General features: G+C 38.7%; 3 protein-coding genes across 7 annotated transcripts; 2 read left to right on the top strand and 1 right to left on the bottom strand.

The window, feature by feature from the left end:
* Window positions 1-1714: 1714 nt before the first annotated feature.
* On the bottom strand, window positions 1715-8272 carry LOC122667177 (UDP-N-acetylglucosamine transporter ROCK1). Of its 2 annotated transcripts, none has more exons than XM_043863405.1 (7): window positions 8025-8272; window positions 6948-6987; window positions 6590-6816; window positions 3730-3928; window positions 3460-3603; window positions 2150-2224; window positions 1715-1923 (listed from the first exon to the last, which is right to left on the bottom strand). In XM_043863405.1, the coding sequence occupies exons 1-7, from the start codon at window positions 8150-8152 to the stop codon at window positions 1762-1764; spliced, it is 975 nt and encodes a 324-aa protein (XP_043719340.1). In that variant the 5' UTR covers window positions 8153-8272; the 3' UTR covers window positions 1715-1761. The 2 variants fall into 2 exon arrangements, with proteins under 2 accessions (XP_043719340.1, XP_043719339.1); XM_043863404.1 differs by having other exon boundaries at window positions 6939-6987; window positions 8025-8271.
* Window positions 8273-9223: 951 nt separating this feature from the next.
* On the top strand, window positions 9224-11342 carry LOC122667341 (kinetochore protein NDC80 homolog). The gene is made up of 3 exons (XM_043863601.1): window positions 9224-10379; window positions 10437-10502; window positions 11338-11342. The coding sequence occupies exons 1-3, from the start codon at window positions 9224-9226 to the stop codon at window positions 11340-11342; spliced, it is 1227 nt and encodes a 408-aa protein (XP_043719536.1).
* A 1113-nt stretch (window positions 11343-12455) lies between these two features.
* On the top strand, window positions 12456-17230 carry LOC122667178 (serine/arginine-rich splicing factor SC35-like). 4 transcript variants are annotated; one of them, XR_006333766.1, is made up of 9 exons: window positions 12456-12628; window positions 12705-12783; window positions 12880-12959; window positions 13076-13142; window positions 14032-14103; window positions 15625-15834; window positions 15945-16092; window positions 16179-16330; window positions 16574-17230. XR_006333766.1 is itself a non-coding variant. In XM_043863406.1 (8 exons), exons 1-8 carry the CDS (start codon window positions 12553-12555, stop codon window positions 16182-16184), a joined length of 756 nt encoding a protein of 251 aa, XP_043719341.1. In that variant the 5' UTR covers window positions 12457-12552; the 3' UTR covers window positions 16185-16477. The 4 variants fall into 4 exon arrangements, 1 of the variants encoding a protein (XP_043719341.1); XR_006333767.1 differs by having other exon boundaries at window positions 16029-16092; XR_006333765.1 differs by having other exon boundaries at window positions 12457-12628; window positions 15927-16092.
* Window positions 17231-19900: the final 2670 nt, after the last annotated feature.

Here is a 19900-nt window from a genome sequence, read left to right on the forward strand (position 1 = left end):
AACAGACGTAGTTATGGACTGTGGTTGTGAACATGTTGATTTAATAATTGACGAATCAAATGCATGCTATGTGAACTGCTAGTTTAGATGCTGTAATAGACGACTTGGCAATGAAAGGCATGGTGAACCGTAGTATGGGCTGCGAGAGCACCGTGCATTTCATACTGGAAATGAGGTTTGTAATAGCCCGTAGAATGGGATACGGTCGATACCACTAAACTCATACTGATCATGTAGACCATTGGGCTAGGTAAACATACCCTTATGCTACAGCCCTTCCCAACAGGGGTGTAGGTGTTGGGTGATCATGGCATCCTGAATGCCGAGGATAGCAGAAGCCGGGTCAGTTTGCTATGGTTAACTAGGGGTCCGCCAAGGGAGGAGTTGGTGCTCACTACCCAGCGCGGGTTCCACCCGCAGTGATTGAGGTGGCAATCGAAGACGAAGGAGAAGCGACGGAGGTTGTCGCCCGAGTCATTGAAAGTAGCATACACCTAGTAACTTAGTTGTGATGTTAGGTGGACTAGAGTAATAAAATTGAATCCAACATGTAGGTTGATGATTGTGTTGGTTGTACCTACTTGTATGATCTTATATTCATTTGCTGGGCTCGGTGGAGCTCATCCCTCCTGGATTGTTTCTTTTAGGTGATTTTGCAAGTATCGATTTACTAATAGACGATGAAGCTATTGATGGACTGTAGATCTTCCTCATGTTGATCTACGAGGATTATACTATTATTTGAATTTCTCTCTTCAGAAAGTGTGATTACCGTGACTATGTACCTTTTGAAGATAAATGGATATGTATATGATATAACATAGGTACTTGGGATCGTACTGTAATTAATATAATCTATCTTGTGGGTAGTTTCTCTTTTACCTTCCGTTGCCTCTGATATTTATTTATTATCTTTTACCCTCATTATGTGGTTTGTGACATGTAAATACTGCTTCTAGATCCTTGGGGTTTGGCGGATGTGGTTCGACATCCGGGTCACCCGCCCGATCCTCCCAGGGAGTGGTTTAGGGTGTGACACTATCAATACCGGAAGCGTTTACTGATGTCTTGGTTGGCGAGAGTTTGGCACTTCGTGCAGGTTTGCAAGCTGGTCTGAGCATGGGTTTTACAAATATACAAATTGAGACTGATAGCCTTCAACTGGTGGAGTCACTGAGAACCGTCACCATGGACCCGCCGCTGGCCGTAGTCAATATCCTACAGGATATTCAAGCACTGCGACGCCAACTGAACTCAACCATTACTTGGATTCCTAGGCAAGCGAATCATGTCGCTGATGACCTAGTTCAGAAGGCCCTATCTTTGATAAGCAAGATGGATTGGCCTATGTCCACCCCTTGGCTCCTGAATTTATGTAATCAGGAAGTCGATGTAACCGCTTATCATGCTTTGAAATAAAGTTTCCAATTACCAACAAAAAAAAAAAGAAAAAAGAAATGTCTTTTTACATTGGGAGGAGAGAGAGAGAGATTGAAGTGCTTGCATAGGCCACGCTTCCTGACAAATTTTATTTTTCTCTGTTGTTTCCCTGCAATCAATCCGGGAGAAGCAGCAACAATTAAGTAAAGACGGTGTAAATGTATTTCCACTTTCCGTATGTAATGGATAGAAGTACACAGTTTCAGATTTCAATAGCTACACCCTTCAATCAAAACTTGGCCAGACGCAAGACGTAACTCACTCAGATCAGACCAAGGAAAAAAATAATACTCCCAACCTGACATGGAGAGGGTTGAGCATCTAAGCTTCCTTCCTCTTGACCTTAAAAGGATATTTCTGGTAAATTGAAATGCTAGTAATCACAAGTGGCAGAGACACAAGGCAGTACAGTGAAGGAGGCTTTCCATCAAAAATAAATTGGAGCAAGGCCGTCACTAATAGTGCCGAAACAATCACAAACCCCTGCACACATAAGAGATCGAAAGTGAAACCAGCTTGAACAGTAATTGTATAATCAGAATATAACATGTCATTTATTTTCCCCTCATTCACAGAGAGGAAGATTCATGTCCAGATGGGAGAGTAAAACGTCTCTTTTTTGTGCTGGGTTTTATCAATATTGTCTTCAATGTTTTGAAACAGTCCAATAGTCCTGTAGATAAAATGATTAGTTTACAGTTCCATATACCTTTTTGACACCACCTGCATGGCTTGTAACAAGTCCAACAAGGATCCCACCAACAGCATTGGATAGAACTGGTATCTACAACAGAAAACAGATTATTAAATCCATGGAAGAAAACAAAGCTGGATGAATTAAAAGTATTTAAAGATATTGCAACACCAGAAAAGAATTGATTAAAGATGAATGCAAATTATTTTTGACTCTCATAAATAGAATTGGTTAAACAACTTAGACTAGCATATGATGTCATCTAGTGCCTCGGAATGGAACTATTCACCACTATCTTGTCTTCTTCATTCTTTCTCTTCACTTTTTATCCTCCACTTTTACCTTCTGGTTGGGGTAAAAAGACTAGGTACAATGTTCCACAGATTTTGCCTACATCCATCTTGTTGGCTCGCAAGAGTATTCCATGCATAGGTTGGATTGCAGATCCCAAGTACCTCCAGTTAAAACAAGCGAATTTCCTCTACGAACATTCAGTCTTCTAGTCATCAACACAAGAGATCAAACAATTTTGCAACATAAATAACCACCTCTACCTAGCGGGTAAACAGCTGAGGTGTGAAAATCTATGTTTTGATAATATGTCCATCTATTTTCTTAATAGTGTAATCATATACCAATAATTACAGAATACAACATTATTCCACTATAAAATGTAATAACGGCCATAAAGTAACCAAATAAACAATCCATAAAGTTCCATACAAATATTCACCTGTAAAAATCAATATTCACCAAGTTTCTTTGGGGAATGGGGAATACAGGTTTCGTGGGGGATTTTGGCTAGTTGCTTCGGGCATTTAAGTTTTTTGGGGGCAGGATTAGGAATGGGCCGAGGTTACTTACATCATATACATACAGGTATATATATTATAAGCACACACATATTCATATATAAATTATATACTCACCCTTAATAGGCAGATAAAAGGTGAGGGAAAGTCCCACTTACCCTCCAAAAGAGAGTTGGGAAAAGCAGGTTAACAGGCAAAACAGGAAAAATTTGCAGTCCACTCTACTTATCATTTGAAAAGCCAGACTTTAGAATAATGGTTCCCGATATGATAATTTTTTTTGGGGGGTGGGGGTGGGGATCACAATTGAAGCAAAAGGAGTAAGGGATTGTCATCATCCTGCCATTGAGGTTAGATATGTTTCTTCCCTCCCCCCCCCCCCCCCCCCAACACACACACACCAAAGGGCAGCAGTCCAGTGACTTATGAGCAACATGTACCAGGATTCCTCCTTATGGCCTAATTCCTTACTTCCCTTAAACAGAAGTACCAATAAATGATAAAGACCATTACCAGAGTTAATAGAGTCCAGCCATGAAAAAACCCATGTCGTCTGATAGCTTCTCCATCAGGAGACTTGTAGGTACTTGCCAACATACAAAGACTACCAATAATTGACATTTCTACGGTCATTAAGTATGAAATGTGTTTCTTCACCTGTTTACAAGAAAATAGAAGTGGAAAGAAAGAAAACTAATCAAGTCTAAATATATCCAGAAAGAGGGGAGGGGGGTGCAAAAAATAAGTCTAGAGAAATAATCCATTGGAATGAGTCTAACAAACCTGAGAAGCCCACTGGCAAAGGGCTGAAGCTAGGCCTGAGAGTACAGAAGCAACCAAGACAGGGACAATTCCATGAAACAAAATCTGATCATGGTTATTGCCACTGGATCCACTGCTAGAGCCTTCACCAATGCTTAAGAGAACAGCAGCAACTATCAATAAGAAAAGAGCGCCAAGTTGTTGGACTGACTGCTTCTGCCTGCAGATGAACCCAGAAAAATACAGACAAGGGATTGTCAGAGACCTTCATAATTCTCTGAACTTACCTGCCACCATAACCAGTTAAAAGGCCTTGTATCAGGATATATATGGCACCTAACAAAATAACTTCTTACCTGTTTAACTCTCTTATCCCTGCTTTGTAAAAAAATATACGATAAGTACTAACTTTTAAGTGCTTAATGAATTCTTGCTTTTAGAGTTTAGATACGATAGTATTCTAAATTCTAAGAAAACAATGAAGGCTAATAAAAGTTAGCCCCAAAGAGAAGGCTTCAGTACAGTTTAAGAGGCTATTGAATATATATATATTTTGGTAGAAGGTTTATTGAATATCAAGCTTCTTAAAGTATGAGGTATATCAGCATGCCTCATACATTAGAAAGACATGCTCCCCATAGACTCTCACCCTAAGAGAGAAATATGTATAAACAGACACTTCATTTAGTATGCTTCACATAATAAAGTTTTTAAGATACTTTTGAGGTTTTGGCTAGTGCAGAAAGAGAGCATATGGAAAAAACAACATTACAACAATTTCTACATTTAAGTTAATAATACAATAAAGATTAGGGTTTTTAGCAAAAGCAATGTAGCTGTACAATTAATATAATTTTAAGGACCAAATGTCCCCAGTTTACCAGCTAATTTTCAGACCATACTTTTCCATTTGTGTTTCAACATTGCAGTTGTGTCTCAACACTCCTCCCGGCACAATAGCAGATATCTGATCCGCTCCCAACTCTTGACCTCTTTTCATCACTCAACATTGTTGTACACACTACTAAATTGAGTGTTCAAGGTGCTTGCAAGAGTATCAAAAGTTCAGTTATGTTTTGGGTTGAGGCAATAGAGAAACGAACTGATACATGTAGAAAAGAAAAGGCCTCGTTGTTAATTCAATCTGGCAGAATACTCTGGTTCAAAATCTTGCAGCTATCATTGTCATTTTGACTGGTGAATTCAAAAGCTCTGTAGGTTTAGGTGATCGTTACTCCTTGACGTTATGTGCAGGGCAAACTTGGGGGAGAAGCCACCGCAGTAGGAGTCCGCAAAATTAAAAATTGTAGTTACAGTTCCCTTTTCAGTTTGAGTTTGAAGAGATGGAATGACAAGATGCTGTAATAATCCTTGATGATAGGTTCTGGTGCTGTGTCTTTTCCTCTCCCCCCCCCCTGGGTGGGGGTGGGAATTGGTAGGGTTTGCTTGACACATCAGCAATCAGTAAATAGCTACTGACCAAAGCTGCCAACAATGATTGGAATGTGATTTGTTTAAGTATCCTTTTCTTTCTCTGTTTTCCCCATTTAGTATGTTTTCTCCTGGATGATTTATCAAGTTGATGTTTAGCTGATTTTTGCCACGGTTGCTAGTGTTCTTAGATTCATATTTAAGGCTCTCTAGTTACCCAGGGACGTTGGGGGGGGGGGGGGGAGGAAGAATAAGGAGGAGGAATAGGAGGAAATGGCAAGGAGAAAGTGAAGATGGAAATGAAGGGCTCATCTGTCTTCTTTGGAAAAAGGGTACATTAGTAAATACACTATCATAGATATCAATTTTAACATTTCAATTCTTTCAGTGATGATGGGGGGGGGGGGGGGAGAGGAGGAAGAATAAGGAGAAGGAATAGGAGGAAATGGCAAGGAGAAAGTGAAGATGGAAATGAAGGGCTCATCTGTCTTCTTTGGAAAAAGGGTACATTAGTAAATACACTATCATAGATATCAATTTTAAAATTTGAATTCTTTCAGTGATGATTTGCAATATTAGTATTTTAATATTACTTCTGGGAAAAGCCCTAAATATAGAGTTCAAAATATGAAGTGAAATTTACTTTTTCATTTCTATGAAAGGGGGAAAATAGACTTAAAAATAGAAAGGGAAATAGAGAAGAAACCAAAACTTCTGATATGCACAACACAAGCTTTATTCGCGAAGATATACTTCAATAACCCACAATATTTTATTCTAAATGCCTGGCTTCCAGAAACACTTAAATACTCAATATTTCCTTCAGCAAAAAGACAATTCCATGAAGAAGTATGTCAATTCATGAAACAGAAAAATCAAGTCAGACAAGTCCTGTTGAGTGTCCAATACTATTTAGGAAATGATAGCAGGCTATGGGCCGCCCTAACAAGTAAGCACAATCAATCTAGGAAGTATAGATGTCCCATCTCTTGGATTGACTGTAACTCGAACATTTTCCATCATGTTGATGCATGGTCAGAACAAGAAAATGGTAAGGTCAACTTCCAACATCTGGTGAACTATGCATTTCACCATAGCAGTCTAACAAGTAATCTGCGGATTAAGGCTGTCTATAATACACTTGAGTGGTCTGCAGCACAAATCATTTATCAGATATTCCTAACAACCCAGTTAATCACTTGATTTGGGAGACAGTTGCTAATGCCATGGGGTAAGGATCCTCATATCCACGAGATAAAAATTTCATGTCAGAAGTCAGACCAATTTTGTTACAAAAATTCGCATCATCGGCTTTGGTCAGCTTCTAACTTACCAAATCCAATAGATGGAACATTGATTGCACAAAGAAGATAACAACATGACCATCTATCTTATTAAGGTGAATAAAAATCAAGAGAACAAGTTTTAGACTGAATTGACAAGCACATACCTCAATATCAGATACGTAAAGAAAGCTGTGAAGAATAGCTTTGTCTGGTTGAGCATTGAGAATGTGAGGGAATCAAGATTCTTGTAAGAAATCTGCAACAGACTATTCTGCAGTGCGTAGATAGCAGCTGGAAGGCCAGATGCCGTCAATGAACCAACCAAAGTCCATTCTTTGTACATTCTCAACAAAGTGCCCTCTTTAGCTAGGAGAATTAGTGCACCGATAACCTATGTAACATAGTATAGATTATTCATTTGAATGTTGATGCTGTTCATAATTTGGAGGAATAAGAAAAGCGGGGGGAAGAAAAGAAAAAAAAAACAAATAAAAAACCCTGAAGTTAAGTCACCTTTGCGGCCTCGCATGCAAGAACAGATGAAGTCACAATAACTTCTCTCCTGCAGCATGTATTAACTAAGACAATAAATCAATAGAATAAATTTGTTAAGGGTCATATATCCGTAAATAGCCCATCTTCAAAATATAGAAAATTGATGAATAGAAGTATCTTACAACATAAAGTACACCAATTTTGACTACATGAAGCACAGAGTATGGAGTGACAGAGCAAGTGATGGTTCTTGAAGAGGGAAGGACACAGGTGCAAATTTGAAGTCAAATGTAATATTAGAATTAGGTTAGAAGTGGATTAATATAACTCCAAGTAAGGGGTTCTTGATTTGTAAAGGAAAAGGCAAGCAAATCAGATACTCCACCCACCAGCAGGAATTCCTCTCCCTAAGAGGCTGTTGGAACCTATTCTTTCAAATTGAGTATGTGAAATACTTTGAAAAAACATTGAAATCCTTCACTTCGAATAGTATATAATTACCATACAAGGGACACAAATCGACGTATATTAATCACTAACCACCCCTGTTCAGCCAACTCATCCATCAAGAATTCACTGATCCCAACATCCAGTATAACAAGATGTTCAGTGCAGATACTTTATCCCATGTTAACTGTGTGCTAGCCACCAATACATTAAGCTACTAGAGGACTGCCTTTTTTTTCTTTTTTTTTTTTATTACCAATACATGAAGCTACTAGATACATTGCCGTTCATAGGCTTATGACTGCAGTCACACTCATACCAGTTGCCCAGTCAACCTGGATGAGTAGCTAACAATCATCATTTCTCTCGAAAACACTATGTATACCAGACAGATTCATTATTTTATTACTCTTCTGTGTGACCATTAATCCCAGCAGAAGAATCATTATGTAAAAATGCTCAAATGTATCATCCAATTCACAATTAACCCTAACTATCCATTCCAGTTGCAAATACTAACAACTATCAAAATGTGAAAAATAACAAAAAATAGAAACCACAGCAAAACCGCATTAAAGGAGTAGCCCAATATAGTTACCGTATTTACTGATTAGCTTGTCCTAATCGACCAAAACAGCACCAGAAAAAGGCAATTACCTGATAAACCGTTTCGAAAGCAAAGGTTGAGCTCCATATTGCAGTGTGAGCAAAACCAGATAGAGCCAAACCTTCCCATCAGGCTTATCAGAATTGGAAGCCGGACCTTTCGGTTTGGCCGTCGCCATTAGTGGCGACCAGAGATAAAGCTAGGGTTTCTTGCCTTCTTCTGGTACGTACTCTTTCTTATCCCAAGGAAGTTACTTCTTTGCAGCGTAGAGCAACAGAAATGCGAGGGAAGGAATATGAGAGAGAACACAAGCAACCACCGCTAAGCCTTTATGCTGGGAGCACAGGAGTCGGGACTTCAGGGTTCTTGTGAATCTTGCCTCCTCGAGAATGATTTTGCTTTCTGTGGGGTCTACAATCAAGAGAGTTAACTGAAAAAAATGTAGTAGTGTATGCATATGAATATCCAATGGATTTCAAGTTGCGAAAAAAGGCTTATCCAATGGTCCAAATGGGAAAACATGAGGGAAGGAGTGGGGGTGATCATTTCAGTGCTCCAGTGTGAGAGGGCGCAAGGAGTGTTATCGGGAATTATATATTTTTTTTAGGGTAAAGTACACGTGTCCCTTCTAATGCATCCAATATTCCTTATACCTCCTAAACGGCTCAATATTTCACGTACCACCCTTCAATATTCTACATATCATCCCTGATTTACACCCCAAATGTCAGATAGGTCCAATCCGTTAAATACCATGGTTAGATGCCAAAATTTTGACCAGTTTATTCTGCTCGATTTTTTTAAAATTGAAAAGATTTAATTATCCTCACTTATTTGTTGCTTAAAACTAATTGAAAATGATCATTTTACCTTTTGTTTTATTTTTATAAATGAAAAGACCTAATTGCCCTCATTTATGTATTACCCTAACCTAATTTGAAAAGGCTATTTTACCCCTAAATATTTATTCCTACAAACCCCAAAATGCCCTCATCTTCCCCAAATCATCATCTTCTTTTACATACCCACCACCACCACCACCACCACCACCACCACCGCCACCGCCACCGCCACCACCGCCACCATCATCATACACCGTCCTCATCCTCGTCCTAATTTTTCCTAATTTTTATTTGTACGAAATTAAATTTTTGGAAATGGGAATGCATGAAAAAGGCGGGAAGTAAGAACAGGGGCTTTGCGAGCAGGACTCCATACCTGAGAGTGAGAGAGAGATGAAGTGAGATAGATGAAGAGAGAGCGAGAGAAAGGGAGAGAGATGAGAGGGGGAAGACGAAGGCCGAAAGATTCCATACCTGAGCGACCCTCTGTCGACCCTCGACAGTTCACAGCCACCACCAATCACCGCGATAGCAGAGACTTTGACGCAAGCTTCTGCAGCAGCCACCCTTCTCCTCATCCGGCATCGGCCGCGCCACCTCCTCCATTCCCGTCAACGATCACTCGTACCAATCCAACGCCATCCGTACCATCAACACTTATCTTTCCTTCCACTCCTTCCCCTTCTCCCTCCGCCAAAGATATTACCGAAACCCTCCGTTTCCTCTGCCACCGTCTCGGTTGGCCCGATCTTAACAAACTCGAAGAAGACCTCCCTCTCCTACTAAAACACCTAAATTGCCCTATCAAACTTAACAAATCCGCCCTCAAAGCCCCCGGTACCCCTCATACTTGGCTCTCCCTCCTCGCCGTCATCCACTGGCTTGTCCAGATCGCTCTCTACAGCGATCATGTCTCCTCTTTAGACTCCAACACTAGCAATTTTCTCGGTGACAACAAGCTCCTTCTCTATGCGCTCGACAGCTACTCGCTCTATATCCGTGGTGAAGACGATGCCATCGATGACCTGGACCACGAATTCACTGAGAAGATGGAGCAGGAGAAGAATGCCGCTGCCGAGAAGGTTAGGTTAATGGAGGGAGAGGTCGTGAATCTCACGGCCGAGATTGAAGCACTGAGGACGGCGCCGTCCGCGAGTGTAGAGCGAGAGAAAGATAAGTCACTGTTGGAGAAGGATGTTCAGAAATTTCATACTAGTATTGAGGAGATCTCGAACGGGATTTTGCTGGTGGAGACGGCTTTGAAGGAGAAGGAGAAAGAGTTGGAGACAAAGGTTAAGGAGAATCAGAGGATTTGTGAGGAGAATGAGGAGTTGAAGACGAGTATTGATCTGCAGACTGTGAATGCTAGGGATGTGGAGAGGATGAAAAGGGGGTTGCAGGCTGTGGAGAGGGATATTGCGGAGGCAGAGGCTTCAAGGAATGTGTGGGAAGAGAAGTCGTGGGATCTTGATACTGCTCTTGGGCATAAGTTTAAGGAGCTTGAGAGCCTTTCCATTGAATGCAACCAGGCTCTTCCATTGAATGCAACCAGGCTCTTAGGAGGTGAAGTTTTCCCCTTCGTTTTGATTTCTTGCATACCATTTTGGTTTGTTTGTGCAGTTTATTTGTTTTACACCGTCCTCATCCTCAGAAATAGGCGGGAAGATGATGGTGGTGGCGGTGGGGGTATGTAAAAGAAGATTATGATTTGGGGAAGATGAGGGCATTTTGGGGTTTTTAGGAATTAATATTTAGGGGTAAAATAGTCTTTTCAAATTAGATTAGGGTAATACATAAATGAGGGCAATTAGGTCTTTTCATTTATAAAAATAAAACAAAGGGTAAAATGGTCATTTTCAATTAGTTTAGGACAACAAATAAGTGAGGGTAGTTAAGTCTTTTCAGATTTAAGAAAATGGAGCAAAGGGTAAAATGGTCAAAATTTTGGCATCTAACGGTGGTATTTAATAGATTGGACCTATCTGGCATTTGGGGTGTAAAGCAGGGGTGATACGTGGAATATTGAATCGCTTACGGGGGTACGAGGAATATTGAGTGCATTATAGGGGGTACGTGTACTTTACCCTTTTTTTTATTATTCTCTTATTTATTTTGAATATTTAGATCCTAAGAGGATGATATCTTTTTCAAGGCAACCATTGGTGTGGACTTCAAGTTTGTGTGGAAAACCCTCTCCCAACCATAGTCAAAACGATGTTATGTACATAAGTTGAGACGGAGAATGATCAACAAACCATACCATGGACTTAAGTGTGAGAACCAACTATTTCAAGAAGGATCAAGAATCTCCTCAACCATTTGGTCTGACTTAATTGAGATGGGGCAGGAAATTTTTCACCTCACACAGCAGAGGTGGGAGGTGGGAGTTAACAGTAACATTCATCCTTCAGATAGTTCAACCGCAACTCCGCAAGGTCAAATCATTAACAATGAAGAGATTCACCATGGGTAAAGGAAAACTTAGGTTGCGTTTGGCATGTAATGTTTGAATGTATTATAGGTTGATTTTGCATTCTCAGATAAAAAAAACAACTATTTTTATCATCCGAGAATGCAAAATCGACCAAAAATGCATTCAAAAAATGCATACCTAACGAAATGGTTCTCAAGTTTAGGTTATCATAGTGATTTAATAGATCCTACATATATGGTTCTCATGTTTAGGTTATCATATTAATAAAATGAACTATTGTCAAGGGTTGAATTATAGAAAACAGAATTAATCTATATGAAATTTAAGGAATAATAGTGGGTGAACCTTAGTGCAATGGCTAAATTGCGCTATTGCAACCATCAGTTCGTGGATTCGAAATATGGAAATAGTTTCTCTACGAAGCGAGGGTAAGCCTGCCTATATTTGTCCCTTTGAGACCTTGCATTAATGGGAGTATCCTCATAATTACAGGGATTTTTTTTTTTTTTTGATAAGAATAATTACAGGGTTTTGGAACCGGTAGGAAACAAATAAATTCATAGGTGGAAAATCCATAATTGGACTAAGAACTTATAATTGATAGATTCAGAATCAAGCCGATAAACCATCGGGTTGGTCAATTCTGGTTGCTAACAGGTTCACTAACGGTTTTCAGTTCTAATCCAAAATTGATGCCCTTACTTAGTGTGTTGTATATCCGTTGGTTTAAATGGTAATGCCAACGTCTTAAAATCTCCCATGTTCATTGTGCATAAGAAGATAACTCTATCAATAAGCACCGAAGTCTAGATTCTAGAAGTTCGGATTTTAATCCTCCCAAAATTCCCTAAATTGTGTAGTGCGGCAATTTGGGGTGAAAATTTCGACATGTGGTAGCTCAGACATCTAACGGTTTGAGCTCATTGATTTTCATTTTTTTTTTTCTTTTTTTTTTTGCTGAGATCGGCACTGTTGGATGTCTGAACTATCACGTATCGATATCTCCACTTCAAACTGTCGCATTACACAGTTTTAGGGATTTGAATAGGATTATTTTCCTGGCCGAGAACGCAATTGGCCGCCCCCCCAAAAAAAAATTTAAAATAAAAAAATCTGAAGAACAAAGGGTCGAAGTAGTAATATAGAGGGTTTTAAGGGTTTATTTTATAGGAAACACCTCCTCTGGAAGGTTCTCTTTGTATTAAAATATTAAAATCTTTCAATTTCATTTGCCTCAAATCGCTACCCTAACAGGCTAACCCTTATCTTCACTGTTCTGTGTTCGTTTGTTTAGTTGCAGAAATGTCACATTTTGGGAGATCTGGTCCTCCAGATATCAGAGATACATACTCTCTTCTCGTTCTCAACATAACCTTCCGTAAGTATCTCATATTTCTTGAGGTTCTCGTTGATATATTCTGGTGTTTTATTTACGTTTGATTGTTCTTTACCAGGAACCAGTGCAGATGATCTCTTCCCTCTGTTCGATAAATATGGAAAGGTCGTCGACATCTTTATCCCGAGAGACAGAAGGTTTGGAGACACTAGAACGCTTTATCGTCGAATTTTGTCGTGTTCTTGAGACCACATTGTATATCTGTTGAGTTTCTTTTCGTTTTAATTTATCAGGACTGGGGAGTCACGAGGGTTTGCGTTTGTTCGGTATAAGTATGCGGACGAGGCACAGAAAGCAGTGGAAAAGCTCGACGGTAGGTATAGTTATTCCGAAGCCGGTTTTTGTTTTCAAGTGCATACTTTGGATACGTTTTCTGCTTAATTAATTAGCCAATTTATCATCTGATTTTTGTGATGTCTTCTATTGCAGGAAGGAATGTCGATGGCAGAGAGATTATGGTTCAATTTGCAAAATATGGGCCAAACGCTGAACCAATGTAAGTGGGCATGTATGTTGGGTATATTCTATAACCCTAATATATGTTCTTATATAAGTTACTTGGGTAAGGAGTCAGGCTGTGGTGGGCGACATTGGATAGAAGCCATCTAACCTAAAAACCATAGTAAATACTAGTCGGAGGCAGCAAACTGTTTATTCCAAACTTGATATGTAAGGTGTATTGCTTTATAGCAACCTTGTGCCTAAACACTAAACCCTAACAATCTACACTGTTTGTGATGATATACTTTTCTTGTTTTGGGAGTATCTGTATTTATTTCTTTTCTCACATAGGAGAATGGACCCCTCTTGTTTAAGATAATATTTGCTCATCTTGTTTGTTTGGTTGATATGGGTCATTTTATGCGTATTACATCATCACTTTTGGTAACTGTTCTGTTGTTGCATGTGGTCTCAAAAAGGTAAAATATAGTTTGGCATGTTGAAAGATTGTTGTTGCTTATGATTGATTGGTCTGTCTATCTTTCTCTCTAAAAAGAGTTGAATTTGTTGGCTTTGGAATTTCATTTTACAAAAGTATGGTCTTCTTCTTTGAAGTAAATGTATCCTGCATTCTATTTGACTAAGCCTAACCCGACCTACTAAGTGTGGGCTTCATGAATTGTCTTCCGGTTGCTTCCATATAAGTTCATGTTCTCCTTAAATACTGATTCCTCATGCTTGTTGAACCTGCGACGATTTCAATAATTTCTCTCTAGATCCTTTAATTTCATTATTTTCTAACCAACCCAAGTTAATATTCTTGACCAGTTCCTGGCATTGTTTTTTTTTGTTGTTGTTTGGTTAATACTTATATTCCTCTTTCTTTCCTTTTCTTCAACACTGGTTGTAACTGTGAGTCTGAGTTGTTTGCTTTCTATTTACAGACAGAAAGGAAGGATAGTGGAAGCACTTCCAAAGTCAAGAGGCAGGTCAAGAAGCCGTAGTCCCCGCCCAAGGTAAGGGATGCTTGTAACAAATGCTGGGTCATGTCAGTTGCAGTCTGATAGTGGAATACTATGGTATGCTGGTTTTTTTGTTGTTTGGTTTTTCCTTTTATGAACCATGGAAACATGGCAATTATCTGTTTGTAATGTTTCTGATGGATGTTTCTGATGTAAACACAACATAGATGCATGTGCGTTCAATAAAATATGTTGCATATGTGGTAATTATGTCATTGTTGTAACTGGTCAAAAGCAATTACTATGATGGGAATGGAAGTGAAATTGTTGTATTATTAGTTGATTTTATTTCTACTTGTTTCCATTGCTTCTGAAAGGTACATTGGAAATTTGGGTTTGCAGTGTGTGAATGCAAGGTTATGCAGTTAAAGCTGAATAGGCCCCTTCCATAGGCCTTATGTTGGACACAAAGACTTCTCTTTTGGTTTCTGTTTAAGTATTAAGATGTACGGATAAATTGTATTGTATTCCTAAGTCCCAACTAGCATTTGAACTGCTAAGTGAAGCAGCAAGTAATTATGATAATCTGAAGCTGATTAATACTCCTTCCCTGGTTTATTTATTTTTTATGCTATTAGAATTTCTTCATGCTACTTTTTAGGCTCTCAAATAATTTTAGAAGGTATGCTGTTGATTAGAACGTTAGCTAATAACCTGCTTTCGTGTTTAGAACGTTAGCTAATAATCTGCTTTTGTGTTATGTCAATACTAGCATAAACAAACAGTGTTGTATGCATATGTGTTGTTTTGTTGTGTTGAACGGGCAATGATACAGACACTACTGAAAAAAAGGTGCAGTGAAGCATTCACTAGTTATGAATAATCTAATAAATAGTAGATGCAAGTTGTTTAGTTGTTTAGTTGTTTTTAGTAGACTATTGTTCTAATGGTACTCCAGTTAGGATGGGAATGTTTGAATTTGGTGTCACAAGTTTTGCTGACATCAGTAAATAGTCGTTGAAATCAGGAATGACTTCGGACTTATACCAGTAAGTGTCAAATACATGCATTCTTTATGCTGCACTTGGAGTGCAATTTGATGTTTCCTTTTGTAGAGTACTGTTGCAGGAATGCAATTGTATTGTGAAATTGATTGGTTTCCTGATACCTGAGAAACGATTGTAGGAGAAATGTTTAGTCCAATTATTTTAATTCTGTAGCTGTACTGCCATTTTATTTGTTTTATTTAAATACTTGTGGTTGGAGTGCTGTTATGATTTATTAATTTGAATTTTATAAAATGGTCTCGGATTCCTGAGGGAATTCTTAATATGATTTCCAGAGGCATAGAGAAGTGGGCTGGGAACATATTGTATCTCAATTTTTATTTGATTATCAATTATAGCTTATACCAATAAATTTCCGTAATTTTTTCCTATATCGCTTGGTATTTTTTACTTTGGAGACTTGTGCGCTAAAATACAATTCTGTGATCTTGATGAACTCCTTGTAGAATATAGGTTGGCAACTTCAACTCTAATATAACTTCCACAAGCTGATTATAAATGATTTCAGGTACCGAGATGATTACAGAGATGGGGATTACAGGAAGAGAAGTCGCAGTAGAAGTAGGGGTAGATATGATCGTGACAGGTATCGTCACAATGAGAGGGATTATCGTCGTCAAACCAGGAGTCGCAGTGTAAGTCCTGATTACCACCGAGGTCGTGGCAGAGGCAGGTATGATGATGAGAGACGGAGAAGCCGCAACCGGTCTTATGAGAGGTTTGTATTTTGCTTATTTGGGCTCGTAGTGGTCCAATTATTTTGAATTACAACCTATGTTTGAAACAATCTATATTTATCTTGTGACGTAGTCCTAGTCCTAAACGTAGTCCATCTCCAAGGAAAACGCCTCCATCTAGGGATGGAAGTCCTGATAGACGCAGCCAAGATGAGCGTTCTTCATCCCCTAGAAGTGCTTCCCCCCGGGATCGAGCTGCTGCTTCTCGGAGCCCGTCTCCACTTAATTCAGATGCTGATGTGAGTTCTTGCACCTGTTATATTCATTATTTTCTTTTGAACCTGGACTGATCACTTAAATCAAGTGATTTTGATTTGTCTTGCAGGAATGATGGAGTAGCATGGCTTGTTCTGGCACTGAATATCAGTGAATGTACCATCTGTAGCTGTACTGCTACCGGAAAAGAGCTTTGTGGTCTTGCTTGTTCTAGCCAAAGTACTAGATGCTAGTTTTGATAGCCCTGGGCTTCATTTGAAGGTTAACTATTTTGTTGACTTGATGAATCCTTAGATTTAGCCAAAATAATTGGCACTTTGATGACTTCAGTAATTTGTAGGTTTGAGAAGATTCTGACGGTGTTTACTAGAGCTTTCATAATATTGTCAACTCTCGTAGTTTGTTTTCGTTCTCTTCTTCTAAAGCATGCACTCTTTTATTATCTCTTCTTATCCCAGTCATAGGAGTTCTGACTTGGATGAATTGAATATTGGGATTTTATAGTTACGTTCGTGAAAAGAATTAATGTGGCTGATTGGCGAGATGATGATATTGTAGCTGTTGATGCTGTTTTGTACTTGATGGATGATGTTCGTTTTGATGCTCGTTCCAAACAGTAGTAATCTGGTGGTTCTCACCTCCTAAAATGTTAATCAATTTGCTGTGATGATCCAATTATTGGTAAGATTCATGATTCAATTTTCTTTGTTTTAGCCTTATATCCATCCGGATTCTGCCATTTTACCTGACCCCACTCCATGGCTTCAATGGTGGTTAAGTTTTGGGCCCTGAAAGGAGTAGTTGTAGCTGTGATGATGCGAGTGTCCTGGACCTGATATTCAAATGTTGTTGCTGACTTGAGAATGAGGCCTATGTGCTGAGCTTGACCCTTCCATTATAACGTGGTCAACAGGGTAACAGATGCATGGTTGCTTATTTTGTGTAGGGTTCTTGGTTTGACTTCAAGTCATTTAATGTCTAGTTAGTAGGATATTGACTTGTGTTGCATCATGTACTGAGATGTGATAGCATGAAGTTGTGGCTGTAGCTGTGAAGCTGTAGCGGGTAATATTGGTATCAGTGTTGATAGCATGAAGTTGTGGCTGTACCTGTGAAGTGGTAGCCGATATCCACTTAATGCTGCTGTCTATCGCATTTCTAGTTGCTGGTCATCTGGTACTGATTTTGGTGCTGATCGGCGTTGGTCTGATTTGTATGTCTGGTTGCAGTCTGCACCCAAATAGATCTGTGCTGGTATGCCTGCATTTTATCTTATGCAGATCAGTTGGAGCTTTAGTTCCTCTTACCTCACTTTATGTTGTGCAACCTTGAAAACTAAATTGAAAAAACTAAATTATGTACAGCCCTGGAGTAACTCTTAACACTTCTGTGTGAATCATCCAACATTTTATGACACGAATTAACATAAATAATTCTTAAATGAATCCAAAATGTTGTTGCATATGCTTTAAATATTTCTGAATTCTACCAGCTAATCAGGTTGCTTCGTGGGTTCTATTACATTTTCTTGACAATCTAGTTGCTTGAGGCGAGAATGTTGGTGTTTCTTTGCAAAGAAAATTTTGGTTGTCAGTATTGCTGTTCCACCATTCTTTCACTGTCAACGGATCACCGGTGGAGTGCAAGTATTTGTTAGCCTGCTAATAGATGGTGAGTTATTCTCTACGATTTCAAAAGGTCAATGGTTAAAGTAGGCCAGGCAAATGTAGAAGCTAGCCAGTTTAATTAATTAACTAAATATTTTCTGTAAATTTTATTTCGTAAATGTAAAATTTTATATGTTGAAAAGTTAAAATGTTTTTTTGGGTTAAAAAACAAACATTGGAAGGTCAATACTTAAAGTAGGCCAGGCAAATGTAGAAGCTAGCCAATTTAATTAATTAATTAATTATTTTTTGTAAATTTTTAATATTTTATTTCATAAATGTAAAATTTTATATGTTTGAAAAGTTTTATAATGTTTTTTAGATTAAAAAACAAACATTGGAACACTTTTAAACATGTAAACTTTTGCATGTTAATTTTTTTAAGTAAAACTTTACACCGAAACATACAGACATGTACAAAGTTTTGAAAAACTGGTTTGTACACCCCCTTTTTAAAAAAAATTTACAAAATTAGTCGACTGTTAGGAACTGATTGTTAAATGATGATGTGGCATATAATTTGGACCTGAAATGATTCTTATACCAATGACCCTTCTCTTCCCCTTCCCCAAGCCTCACCAATAAACCAATAAGCTCGGATTGTTGGAGGATGTCCAAGCTATCATGTGTTGACATCTCCACCCAGAACTGTTGCATTACACAGTTTTAGGGAATTTGTGAGGATTAAAATCCAAGGCCCACATTGGATCTTTGTCCCCTCTAGTTCCCTGCCTGGCCCAATACTTTAAACCTTGGTCCAGGCCCTAGTTTGGGTCTAGGAATCTTAACCTTTGGCACCATATGGGCTGAAAACCGTGACCCTGAAAAGCTTAGAGTGGGTTTTCGGCTCACTGAGAAAACTTGCACCCTTAATTGGAGGTGTGGTAAAAGTCCTTAGCGAGTGGAATTGATGATAAATTCGAAAAATTGGATCTTAATAGGCATAGTAGGCAGGTTGGAATTGAAGTCAATAGACCCTCGTTTCTGATTATACTTGATTTCAAAACTCCTCTTTTGCATCAGCCACTATGCCTTTAGTTTTTTTGTATTTTTTTTTTTTTGGGCGTCCCCTCTTATTTTAGTTAGGTTAAAATAATAAAAAATCAATGAAATTGGCATGATGTGCACCGGGATGTGTGCCACGATGCACATCATATGCCAGAAAGCCGTCGGATCCACTCTGGAGAGGCACCAGCACGGGAGGATCTGATTCCCTAGTTTTCTCTTCTCGCAGGTTGAACCTGTCAGAATAAAAATTAGATAATTCTCGCAGGTTCGAATAAACTTAGTATCAAAGCTAGGAAAGCCAAGTAATAAGGTAGCTCTTGACAACGGAGGGTACCTGTTTGGCTTCGGTATTTGGTGTAATATTGTGAGTGATCCGGGATTTAGGTAATTGGTATCATATATTTCTGAAGAGATGCAATGGAGTAATTAAGAATCCTATTATACTTTAAAAAAAATTAAAAAATTTATTATGCGATAAAATCAGGAGTAAAATGGTTGAAAAACTCATTTTTCAAAAGAAATTCAGGGATAATTTTATCCAATACAGTCGGTCCAGGCCAATACCATATCATTTTTGTAGGTTAATGATACCCGTTCCAATACCGTACACTAAAACCATGGGTATTAATAACATATGCTTCTCAAGAGATCCAATGGAGTAATTAAGAATCCTATTATACTTTTTAAAAAAAACAGTAATTATGCTTTTCTTTGAAAAATCATATAGTTCCACAATTTTATTCTTGCGCCACCAATGTAGGAAGATCAACCCGCATCACAAGAAGTTGGTGGAGAAGTTGTCCAAATGGGGAGGGTGGGAATCCGGAAAAATCAGGAAATAGAGCGCATAGCGTGGCGGCTTCAAATATATCATGCCAGAGCGGTATCCTCCGCCGAAGAGCTCAGAGCCGATCGCCACCCACCTTAGTTTCAAAGAGCGAATAGTAGATCGGATGGGCCAGCTTTTCCCTGAGGAAAAATGGAAAAACATCATTTCTATTCGAGGAGTACTTATTTCGAGAAGGGGTTCAGAATTCCCTCTTGAAAAGCTCCAAGAGATTCTCCAGGATCTCGAGGTGCACGGCCCTTCACCCAATGAATTGTAATTATAATTTTAAAAATCAATCGAGATATGAATTAATATACAACAATAACA

This window comes from Telopea speciosissima, chromosome 7, assembly GCF_018873765.1.
Source record: "Telopea speciosissima isolate NSW1024214 ecotype Mountain lineage chromosome 7, Tspe_v1, whole genome shotgun sequence".
Lineage (NCBI taxonomy): Eukaryota > Viridiplantae > Streptophyta > Magnoliopsida > Proteales > Proteaceae > Telopea > Telopea speciosissima.

Bases quoted from the DNA above. Each gene is read 5' to 3' on its own strand.
- LOC122667177 (XM_043863404.1), bottom strand. From the start codon at position 8,152: ATGGCGACGGCCAAACCGAAAGGTCCGGCTTCCAATTCTGATAAGCCT. The intron at 3,604-3,729 runs GTTTGTTAGACT...TCTTGTAAACAG, and splicing joins TTTGCCAGTGGGCTTCTCAG to GTGAAGAAACACATTTCATA. The intron at 1,924-2,149 runs GTATATGGAACT...TTATGTGTGCAG, and splicing joins ATGCAGGTGGTGTCAAAAAG to GGGTTTGTGATTGTTTCGGC.
- LOC122667341 (XM_043863601.1), top strand. From the start codon at position 9,224: ATGAAGAGAGAGCGAGAGAAAGGGAGAGAGATGAGAGGGGGAAGACGA. The intron at 10,380-10,436 runs GTGAAGTTTTCC...TTGTTTGTGCAG, and splicing joins TGCAACCAGGCTCTTAGGAG to TTTATTTGTTTTACACCGTC.
- LOC122667178 (XM_043863406.1), top strand. From the start codon at position 12,553: ATGTCACATTTTGGGAGATCTGGTCCTCCAGATATCAGAGATACATAC. The intron at 12,784-12,879 runs GTTTGGAGACAC...TTAATTTATCAG, and splicing joins TTTATCCCGAGAGACAGAAG to GACTGGGGAGTCACGAGGGT. The intron at 12,960-13,075 runs GTAGGTATAGTT...CTTCTATTGCAG, and splicing joins AGCAGTGGAAAAGCTCGACG to GAAGGAATGTCGATGGCAGA.